At 33.7% G+C, this 12,292-nt stretch overlaps 1 protein-coding gene across 1 annotated transcript; it reads left to right on the top strand.

Moving 5' to 3' along the window:
- The first annotated feature begins 1,776 nt into the window (after positions 1–1,776).
- On the top strand, positions 1,777–10,077 carry LOC115886028 (cytochrome b ascorbate-dependent protein 3-like). Its single transcript, XM_030905058.1, has 5 exons — positions 1,777–2,126; positions 4,857–5,044; positions 5,917–6,068; positions 9,903–9,982; positions 10,028–10,077. Exons 1-5 carry the CDS (start codon positions 1,934–1,936, stop codon positions 10,075–10,077), a joined length of 663 nt encoding a protein of 220 aa, XP_030760918.1. The 5' UTR covers positions 1,777–1,933.
- Positions 10,078–12,292: the final 2,215 nt, after the last annotated feature.

A 12,292-nucleotide genomic window follows, 5' to 3' on the forward strand; every position in this document is an offset into this window, starting at 1 on the left:
TACCAAAAATCAACCGACAAAATATGAATACAGAATCTAACCCAATATCTAAGTATGTACAGCTGATGAAGTAAACAAAAGTCCGCCCGTAGGCTGATCTTTTATAGAGGGCATTGGTTGGTCCCTGCCATGTATGCGAAACCCATAAAACTACTAGTTTTTGCAACAAATTTGTTAATCATTTGTATTACCGGTAGTGGTTAAAAATAATTAAAAAAATTAAAAGTACAAAATTCATACTATAGTCTATAAAATGAATAACTTTGAATTTTGACCGTTATTTTTTACCAACATGGCAAATATAAAATCCCTCTATCCAAAAAGTTACTGATATTCTTTAAAATGAGTGCCGGAACGAATCAGATAGGTAACTCTTTACTTTCGTGAAATAGAAAAGGAAAATAACAAAACAAGTGACAGTTCTTCCTCTTCTTGCAAAAATCAATGCGAAACTTATGCGAAATGTCATAATTGACAAAAGTAAAATGCCATCAGCCTTTCAAATTTCTATATATCAGACCAGTGCCGTCTCTAATAGAACAGCCTCGGAGCGAGATTTATGACGTCACGCTAGTTAGATACCACGGATTAATAAATATGTTGTAGAATACATGGAAAACATAATTATTCCTCGTATTTTTGGTTTGTACTTTAAAACTGATATAGTTTACATGAAATATACATAATATACAGTTAATAAATACAATATATATACCTATTTATAGTAATAAATACTTTGGCAAATAAACTATGAACCATACAAATGCAGCAAATATTTTACAATATACCTACAAATAATGAATAGGTACATAAGATAATGGGTAAAATGTAAAATATATTTTAGATTTTGGGGTTTGAAAATCGATCTAATTTAATAAAAAACATTCAATATCTACTAATTGTGATGTATTATTATTTGCATTCACAAAATTTATATGTATATTTTGCAAGCATTAATGTTCGAAAAATTATATTTGCAAATAATACAATATCATAGAAAAAAAGGCGTCAGCGATGGCTATGAAATAAAGATCGCTGTCATTTTATATGTAAAATTATTCTAAAATTTTTGATTTTCTTGGGATTTAGGTTCGGGAAAAACACTGATTAAATTTTCATTTGGTTTTTCATTATTTTTTTTGGTTTAAAAAAAACGTTATAGCCTAAAATATATAAAATAAATAAAAAAATAAACGTTTATAGCCTTCATCAGTGTTGTGTCATATGAAAAAAATAGTGTCGAATATAATCCAAAAAATTACATATACGAGGAATAATAATTATGTTTTCCATGTATTCTACAATATAATTAATCCGTAGTATCTAACTAGGGTGACGTCATACATCTCGCTCAGAGGCTGTTCTATTAGAGACGGCATTGCATCAGCATGGCCGCAAGTTGCTAACCTAATAAAATTTACACTAGAAAAGCCCGCGGGAACTGTCAAATCCAAAGTTATTCGTTTCACAGACTATATCTGACTGTCGTCGGTAGATTTTGTTAGAAGAAAAAAAATATTCTGAATATGATGATAATAATGTATTTCCCCGTAAAACTCTTGAAACAATTTTTTTTATTTTTGTCCCTTATTTATTTAAAAAAACAATATTAATAAATACCGTTTACTTGGTCGATTTTATTAGCAAAAAAAATTATTTGCAAAAAAAATTAAGTACCGATAATGATAATAATATTGTTTTATCTCGGAAAACACTTACAACAATTCAAAAACACTTCACGTCATTATCTAATCGTATAGTGCATCTGCCGATACGCCAACAATTACTCATAAAATCTTTAGAAACCAATCATCACATCAGTGATTTATTTGTATATAGGCATTTTAAAGTTATAACTATAATATATGTTTGTTGCTACTGGAAGAAAGTTCGCTTATTTTTTTCCAAATTGACTGTTTTGAAAATTAAAATAATGACAGCGCCGTCTAAAGTTGTTCTCAAGCATTATGCTAGGGTAACAGTATTTGGTCTACTAGCCTGCTCCAAGCTTCTATTCTGGATCTATTTCTATCAAGGGGGCTTCGCATGGAATTCGAATTTAGCATTGAAAGCCAACTGGCATCCGTTTTTGATGACGTTTGGAATGGTGTTTTTATACTCTCAAGGTAAGACTATACAATAGAAAAAAAAACTGTGTGTGCACTATGTGCGCATATTTGAAGTAACTTCTTACTAATATTATACTTATACAGCTATTAAATTGAAGAATTTGAAAAGGATATCTTTGAAAATGTGTAATTTGAAATGTTGAAAACTATAAAAAAAACTAAAACTGAAAACTATAATAAAAAGTAAAACTACACACACGGGAAAAATCTAGGGATATCATTTTATTAAAGTTAAAAATAAATGTTTTGAATAAACAACAACATATTTGTAGGCCGATTCTTTCTACTTCGAATGAAAAGAAGTAGTCACACTAGTTATTTCTAAATTTGGGATATTTGCAGAAGTGTTTGTGCATTTTTTGTCAAATGTATAAAAAGCACCTAGCATCAATTGTACGAATTTAACATGTACTGGCTATGTTTTTATGATAACTGGCCAAAATTCATTCAAATAACCCTGTTTAGTATTAAACGACATTATGGAGCGTAGACATCTTAACAGAGACGAAATGCTAAGAGCCATGGGTATGCTCGAAGCTGGAATGCGCCAAATCGACGTAGCTAGAGCATTAAATACAACGCAAAGTGTAATATCGCGATTAAGTGCACGCTACCGTGAAAGTAGTGATGTTGCTGAAAGGCACACAGGGCGACATCGCATTACTACCCCTCAGCAAGATCATTTTTTACAATTAAATGCCCGACGCCAACCGACTCTTACAGCACCAGAGCTTAGTTTAATTCTCCAGGAAACACGTAATGTAACCGTTAGTCCTGACACTGTTCGCAATAGATTAAGAGAGGTCAACTTAAGAAGCAGACGCCCCTGGAGAGCTCAACCCTTAACGAGAGGAAATCGAGAGGTACGATATTTGTGGGCTCAAGATCATGTTCAGTGGTCGAATGAACAATGGGCCAATGTTCTCCTCACGGATGAGTCACGCTTTGGAATTCATCCGGATTCGAGAAGGCTTAGGGTATGGAGAGAACCGAGAAATCGTATTCGGTTGGATCATGTTCAGGAAGTGCACCCTTATCAAGGTGGAACAGTTATGGTCTGGAGAGGAGTCCAGTTAGGCCGAAAACCCGATCTCGTTTTTCTTGAAAGGTTTCTAACAGGAATCACATATCGTTATTTAATTCTTGAGCCTGTCGTGTTACCATATGCCAATGATTTTGGGAGAAACTTTATTCTCATGCATGACAATGCACGGCCTCATACAGCCAGAGTGGTAAGTGAGTTTATCAATGCTCATCAATTAAACATCTTACCCTGGCCGGCACAATCTCCTGACCTCAACCCCATCGAACGCGGTCCAAAGAAGAATTTTGAGAATGGGTATGCCTCGTGAAACTCGTAGGGATCTGGTTCGGGCCGTGAATGCAGCGTGGCAGGCTGTACCTCAAGAAGAGATCGACAACCTGATCAGGAGCATGGAGAGACGATTTAGGGCTGTAATGAACAGTAGAGGAGGCCATACCCTTTATTAAGTAAAAATGGTTTTATCTTTTTTTTTAATTCACTGTTTAGAATAAAAAATATGTGTGTATTTTTTGGAGTTCAATAAAAATCAAGGTAAATTTGAAAAATTCGGTAAATTTCTCATTTTTATTTCCAATACGTCCTGTAAACTATTTGTTTATTTTAATTTTATTATATCAGAAATGCAAATAATAAAATTACTGACGATGGCTGGATAAAATTGTAATATCCCTAGACTTTTCCGGTGTGGTATACTAAATAAATTATTTTTTTACGCGTAAAAAACTTTTTAGGACATGCATATACCGGGTGCGTCTCAAAAGGCTCACCTCTATAACTCTTTTATTTTTTCAGATAAAAAAACGAGATTTTGTATGGCAGTATAATATGACATAAATTAGGATTGATTGAGGCATTCAATTGTTTTCGGTCATTTCCCGTTTCAACGAAAATTACTACAAGTTTTGATTTTTAAATGGCACCTTCGGTTATTGTTAATTCATTCTATAGATAGTGATAGAAAATGACACTCTGAATAGAATGACATATCATATGTCAACTTTTGGCATTCTCACTTAAAAAAATTGTATTTAAAACTTCAGTCTAGAGTGCCATGGCTATGTTAAAAAGACTAATTTTAAATCAAAGAGCCTGGGAAATAGATTTGATCGTCTAATGTTTTTAGTGTCTTGTCCTGGCCGGTTAAAAGATGTCCAAATCATATTTTTTCAAACGGAACGAGTGTGGCTCATTAACATATTTGAAAAAAGCATTTTTTACGAATAATTTGATACCACACACTTGGTATTTCGAGTCAAATTGTCGTTATGAACCGCATGCTACAATTTCAAATAAACCATATGCGAAAATGCAAAAAGTTGACATATCATATATAATTCTATTCAGAGTATTATTTTCTATCGAACGAAGTAAAAGAATACCAAGGGGGTGCAATTTAAAAACCAAAAGTTGTAGTCATTTCCGGTGAAACAGAAAGTGACCGAAAACAATTGAATACGTCAAACAAACCTAATTTGTATCATATACTAACATACCAAATCTAGCTTTTTTATCTGAAAAAATAAAAAAGTTATAGGGCGTGAGCCACTTGACGCACCCGGTATAAAAACTTTTTTACTTATTCTTATTTGTAGAATAGTTTGTCAAAGATTCACGGGGATTTCCTTTCTGACCACCCTGTATTATCAATTATTTTTATAGTTTATATGTTTTTTTTCTTGTAGCTATGGTGGTGTTTCGAACAGCTCATGGAGTCTTAGACCGTAAAGTTCTCATAGCTATTCATGTTGGAATTCATCTCGTAGCTTTCATCATATCAGTGATTGGTTTAAGTGTCATTATAGATGTGTTTCGGCAATATGGAACCAGTCAGTTTAAATCCGTACATTCTATCCTAGGATTATTCGCTATAGTACTTTATATTTTCCAAATAAATAGTTGATACAGATTACTAGCAGGGCGCCCATTGAATCGGATCGGATCGGATCGGCACGGAACAGTCCTGTCGGAATGATTTGAAATACGTAGAAATAGACTGACATTCGTGCACTGCTTCAGTCCCGCTCGGCAACGTCCGTCGATTGACTTCGATATCAGTCTTTTTTGGTAGAGAGGGCAAAAAATTCCGAACGTCCGATCAGTTTTCTCGTTGTGTTTGATGTAAACCCCCCCCAGTGTGTGTACTACCTTGTAGTTGATTATTTTGTGTACTATTTATTGTTTACAATGGACGAAGTACTTTTAATTGATACTGTTAGAGAATATCCACACCTCTATGATCAAGCTAGTAAATATTATCATGACAGTTCACGAAATGAAAATGCTTGGGAAGATGATGAAGAGCTCATATTATATAAATTATTAAGTATTGTTTATAAAATTCTAATCCGAACTAAAATATACTACACGCCACAAAAATCATATTTCGACTGATAAACTGAAGCATACCGATTTGGTGAGCGGGTGTTGGACGTTTCCGGACTGAGCGATGCCGTGTCGATCCGATCCGATCCGATTCAATGGGCGCCCTGCTTCAGCACGATTCTCACTATACCACCGAGATTCTCACTATATCACATCGAGTACCGCCACCGTCACATCGGACACCACAGTAAATATAAATATTATAGACATGTTCACACTGCCCGTAACGTCGTGGCAACGTCCATCTTCCATTTAGTTCATGTTTTCTGTCGAGACGTGACTGTGACGGGTGACGGTACGTTATAGTGAGAATCGCTCCTAAGACTTAATTTCCAACAGGTTATTATTTGATTTTTGTAGTTTTTAACTGGATTTTTGGTTGTTATACAACATCAACCCATTCTCAGCAAATATTTTCATATGGTGATGGCATCATTAACTTTGTTAGCAGCTTCCATTGCTGTGACATCTGGATTGGCAGTAGCAGGAAATTACTCTTTGTATGTGTATATGTATATACAGGGTGGCCCATTGAAAATGTTCCGCAAGGCATAACGGCCAGGGTAATTTTTTTTTTCAGAAAATTCAAAAACACGTCAATTTTGTTTGTGAGGGGGACAACTTTTGCCCCAAAAATGATTGCAAAATCTTCAACCCTCTGAGCGGGAGTGTCATCCCCCAATTCTTTTCATTTGGGAAGGGGGGTCAAGTGGTACTGCAATGGAAAGGGCTTTCTATTATCTATACCTTCCTGCTTCGTTTTTGAAAATCGGTCTGACGAATGTCATCGATCAGTAGATTAGTTTTTTTATCAAAAAATGAATATTATACAGGGTAGGTGCAATTATTTTAAAGTCTTACAAAAGAAAACGGCGTCAGCGATGGTTATGAAATAAAGATCCCTGTCATTTTATATGTAAAATAATATGGGGAATGTCATCGACATTCATTTCCAAGCCAAACTAGACGCCGTTTTGTGTTAAAAAGAAAACTTTTTAACACAAAAAAGAAGTTTAGATAAATCCAATGAATAAACCCTTTTTAACCAAAATCAACTTTTTTTATAAAACCATCTAAACCAAAATAATAGTTATTTGTGTACCAAGGCCGTAAAGTTGATCTTTTTTGGCCGAATCTGAAATTTGCGGCCGAGGCGTAGCCGAGGACAAGATAATTTCAGGTGAGGACAAGAAAGGTGGACGCCGTTGCTTGCGAGCCGAACGATCTTGAAAAACACGACAAACAAGAAGCGCACGCAACTGAAGCACAATCAGAAGCAAGAGCGCGAGCAGGATCACGAGCAATGTAGACGCGCCTTAAGAAGTATGTGCATAGCTTTAGTTTCTGCGCATCTTTAGTTTCATAAAACAGTAGTACAGTGATGTGAGACCGCATCTTTGTATCTCTACTCATAAACGAAAAACCCCCTAAACACACGAAAATGGGACACCCTGTACATATTGAAAATTCTAAAAAAAATCAACATTTTATTATTATAAAAGAATCATTAGTAAAGAACTTCTATAGACTTACTGTTTTTACAATAAAAAATTGTCCTTCATATCATAAATAACTACTTTTCTGATATACAGGGTGGTCCATCGAAAACGTTCCTCAAGACATAACGGCCAGGGTATTTGTTTCTTCAAAAAATCCTAAAACACGTCAATTTTGTTTCTGAGGGGGACAAATTTTGCCCCAGAAATGATTGCAAAATCATCAACCCTCTGAGCGGGGGTGTCATCCCCCAATTTTTTTCAAATAGGAAAGGGGGTCAAGTTGTACCGCAATGAAAAGGGCTTTCTATTATCTATACCTTCCTGCTTCGTTTTTGAAAATCGGTCGAGTCATTGAGAAAATATGAAGGATTGAAATATGAAAAGTTTATTTAAAAATTTATCAGAGTAAATGATAAAGATAAATTCCTTCGGCCAATTTGCTGTTTTTTCTTATTATTTCTAGATGTTTTCGCATTTTTTCACTTGCCACAAGGTTGAACGATCAGGTTAGGTAGAGTGTACTTTCTTTTTGAACGGTGTAGTTAATTGGCACAACTGTCGTTACTGGGCTGAGGACAACCCCAGGGTTTTTCACGAGGTGCACACACAAAACCCTCAGAAATTGAAAGTGTGGGCTGGTATTTTTAGAAATTCTATTGTGAGTCCTTTTTTGTTCCTGGAGATCTAAAAGGTGATATGTACTTGGATTTACAGAAAAATACAATCGACCCAGCCCTAACTGACATCATAGAGAACAATCCTGGATACGTTGAAGCAGAACTAATATTTCAACAAGACGGTGCACCTTCACATTACTCTCAAAATGTGCGTAATTATTTAAACAATAACTTTCCCGTTCGGGGATAAGACGAAGGGGTGCAATTGAGTGGCCTCCCCGGTCACCCGACTTGACTCCTTTAGACTTTTTTCTATGGGGACACATAAAAAGTAAAGTGTATAGCACTCCACCCGCCTCATTAGAAGACCTGCGAAGACGAATTATTCATATTTGTCGCGAAGTGACTCCGGAGTTCTTCAGAATGTTCTAGAACGGATTGAAAACAATTTGTTTTACTGCATGGAGGTTGACGGGCAACATTTTCAGCATTTGCTTCATTAATAAGATAAGTTTTTTTTTAATTAATTCAATTTATGCGTTTTTTGCAAAAAGTACTTTTCAAATTTCAATCTTTCATATTTTCAAAATGATTCGACCGAAATTTAAAAACGAAGTGGGGAAATATAAAGAATAGAAAGCCCTTTTCATTGAAACGCCACTTGACCCCCCTTCCCATTTGAAAAAAGTTGGGGGATGACAGCCCCGCTTAGAAGGTTGAAGATTTTGCAATTATTTTTGGGGCAAAAGTTGTCCCCCTCACAAACAAAATTGACGTGTTTTTGGATTTTTTGAAAAAAAAAATACCCTGGCTGTTATGCCTTGCGGAACGTTTTCGATGGGCCACCCTGTATGTGTTTTTTTACTCTCTGCAGATTTCGAAGAGTTTATTCTTACATGCTCTTTTACATTTTTCTTTTCTCTTACATGCTTTTTTTCTCACATGCTCTACCACTGCATTTGTTAACTTTTTTCCAACTTTCTCAAGAATTCATAATAGGTGTGATTGATTATACTCGTACGTAGATATTACTTTTGCAACAACAACAATAACAAAATAAATAACTAGGTATACCATTTAATTTAAAATGAGGTTATATTATACATTACCAGTTTTATAATGCAGATATTACAGCGAATTTATTTTGTTAATCACAATTTTATCATATAAGGCTATATAACTAGTGTTGTATACAGCACCGTAGTTTAACGCAATAAAATATTCATCATACAATATCATACAACGTAATACATCTTTAATAAGACAAGTTTAAGTAACTATTATATGATCTTGTGACTACTAGTTATATGAATATTATAGAACTCTTACATGGTGGGTATAAGAGTCTAATAAAATAATATGTTTGTTATCATATAGCATTGTCTTATTAAGTGTTATATATACTAAAAGAAATTATCGTTTAATGCGTTATAGGATACGTTGTAAAAACCACTAGAAAATAGTTTAATATGACAACTTTTATTAAAAAACAGAATCGTCGAAACCAAACGCTTAATAAAATCAAGCAGTCTTTAAGACAACGCTATTCGACTGTTATAAAATAATTCAATCTTTTTAGAATTTCTTTTTGCTACTTGGGATAGTTGTCGATTTTCGAAAGAACTCAGTACATGTATATTATTTCCTATATTTTTCATTTTATTGATTTTATGGAAAGCACTGCTCATTAAAATGTTGTTTCCTATGTTACAGGGCTTGATTCTCTCTACAATTTCCTGTCTCACAATGTACCGTTTGTGTCGGGGAAGAGTTCATATCTTCATAGTTGTCGATTTTCGAAAGAAATCAGTACATGTATATGACACCCCCGCTTAGAAGGTTGAAGATTTTGCAATTATTTTTGGGGCAAAAGTTGTCCCCCTCACAAACAAAATTGACGTGTTTTTGTATTTTTTGAAAAAAAAAATACCCTGGCTGTTATGCCTTGCGGAACGTTTTCGATGGGCCACCCTGTATGTAGTTTTTTACTCTCTGCAGATTTGAATAACCTAAAACCTATAACCCCAATAACCTGTTGTGCGACACCCTGTATAAAGAAGCACATAGAAAATCACCTAGAAAATCATTTACCACTTGAGTTTTAGGAATCCGCTCCGCTCCGCCCGTAGTGGTTTTAATGCGAATAAAAAGCGCATTAGGTTAGAGCTGAATTATGCAGCGAGAATGTTCGTAAAACGCAACATTAAGAACTTTTTAATTCGTTTTTCAGTGCCTCTCGCTCTGCCAGCATCAGCAGCTCAAGCGAATGGAGAAACGATAGAGCTCACCGGGAGAGCATCCAATCTGGCGGTAATTATTATTTTATTATCACTATAAATTCGAATTGTTTTTCAGAAAAAGAGCCAGCTCATTTCCACAGTTCGTTTCCAGATATCGACTGTTAAAAATTAACGCCCAAAACTCGAATTAGAGAACTAGAGAATTAGAATTGCATTCTTAACTTTTTTGATTTGTCTTTTTCGTAACAAATTCTACGTTGAAAATTACTAATTTTCATTTTATTGATTTTATGGAAAGCACTGCTCATTAAAATGTTGTTTCCTATATTATAGGGCTTGTTTCTCTCTACAATTTCTCACAATGTACCGTTTGTGTCGGGGAAGGGATCATAGTTTCATCCCAAGTAGCAAATTTCATTTTATAAAGGCTGTATACACAGCTATGTGATCATTTTTATAGGATACCTCAATTCGTATAAAATGCTATAAGACCGTAATATGATAGCTTTACAACCAAAAAAGGCCCATTTTTATACAACCGTTTAGTAGTGTAGAAGTTCTATAAAAAGGGTATACAACTCCTATGCAACTATTTTACACAGCGTTATATAACTATTATAAAACTAACAATAAAAACATTTGATCATTTAACGAGGTAAAAGAGTATTTTATTTTTTACCGAAGAATATTAGGAGCAAATTATATTTTAAGCGTGTCGTAAAATAAATCTAGAGGATGTGGATTGTTAAAAAGGAGACTTTACTCGACGGTGAAAATGGAGGGTAGAGCCAGAAGGTACAACAAATATGTAATATAAAAAATCATTAATAGGGTTTGAAAAGTAGGGACAATTTTTGTTGCGCCGAAAATTTTACTGGTAGATTATAGGTATGTATCTGGCAAAAAATTAAAGCGCCTTAATTTCGATTAAGGTTTAGGTATAAATTTAAACAATAAAATAAAATAAAATTTTCAAAAATTCTTGTTTTTAATTTAATTAAACAGTTTATTACTGTATGTGGGAATCTTATCACAAAATAGTTTTCAAAAATAACATTTTACAATTTATTTTGATGTTTTTAATTTTGCTTCATATAATGGCGGCCATAGGCCATACAAAAATTCCGCCTTAAACATGGCGAATTATATTGCAACCATTTTATTATAAATGAATCCCTTAAATAAATCTTTGTTGTAAAATACAACGGTATAGGATAAATATCTATCATTACGCAGAATTTCCAAGCACTATAGAACTATTTTTGACATATTGAGATTTGTGACAAATAGATGCTGCCAAATCTCATTTGGTTAGTATTTAAACTAACAAACATGATCAGATTTTCATGGATTCATGCACGCAATGCATTTCATGCATGCCCGACGAGTGAGCGGCAACCTAAGGACTTGGAAAAACAACAATAAAACAATACAAACATTTTGAATAAAACTTTCTCTTTGGCTTTTAGGAACCCAGGGAATTCTCGGGATTATTTGCCGTAATTTCGAAGAGTTTTTTCTTACATGCTCTTTTACTTTTTCTTACATGCTTTTTTTCTTACATGCTCTACCACTGCGTTTGTTAACTTTTTTCCAACTTTCTCAAGAATTCATAATAGGTGTGATTGATTATACTCGTACGTAGATATTACTTTTGCAACAACAATAACAAAATAAATAACTAGGTATACCATTTAATTTGAAATGAGGTTATATTATACATTACCAGTTTTATAATGCAGATATTACAGCGAATTTATTTTGTTAATCACAATTTTATCATATAAGGCTATATAACTAGTGTTGTATACAGCACCGTAGTTTAACACAATAAAACATTCTATCATACTACGTAATACAACTTTAATAAGACAAGTTTAAGTAACTATTATATGATCTTGTGACTACTAGTTATATGAATATTATAGAACTCTTACATGGTGGGTATAAGAGTCTAATAAAATAATATGTATGTTATCATATATCATTCTCTTATTAAGTATTATATCATACTAAAAGAAATTATCGTTTAATGCGTTATAGGATACGTTGTAAAAACCACTAGAAAATAGTTTAATATGACAACTTTTATTAAAAAACGTCGAAACCAAACGCTTAATAAAATCAAGCAGTCTTTAAGACAACGCTATTCGACTGTTATAAAATAATTCAATCCTTTTAGAATTTCTTTTTGCTACTTGGGATAGTTGTCGATTTTCGAAAGAACTCATTACATGTATATTATTTCGTATATTTTTCATTTTATTGGTTTTATGGAAAGCACTGTTCATTAAAATGTTGTTTCCTATGTTATGGAGTTATAGGGAAATTGTACTATTAGTACAATCTCTAAATATAACTAGTACCATATAGGATCGAA

The sequence above is a fragment of the Sitophilus oryzae genome, unplaced genomic scaffold (genome assembly GCF_002938485.1).
Source record: "Sitophilus oryzae breed Bouriz unplaced genomic scaffold, Soryzae_2.0 scaffold_466_pilon_pilon, whole genome shotgun sequence".
Lineage (NCBI taxonomy): Eukaryota > Metazoa > Arthropoda > Insecta > Coleoptera > Curculionidae > Sitophilus > Sitophilus oryzae.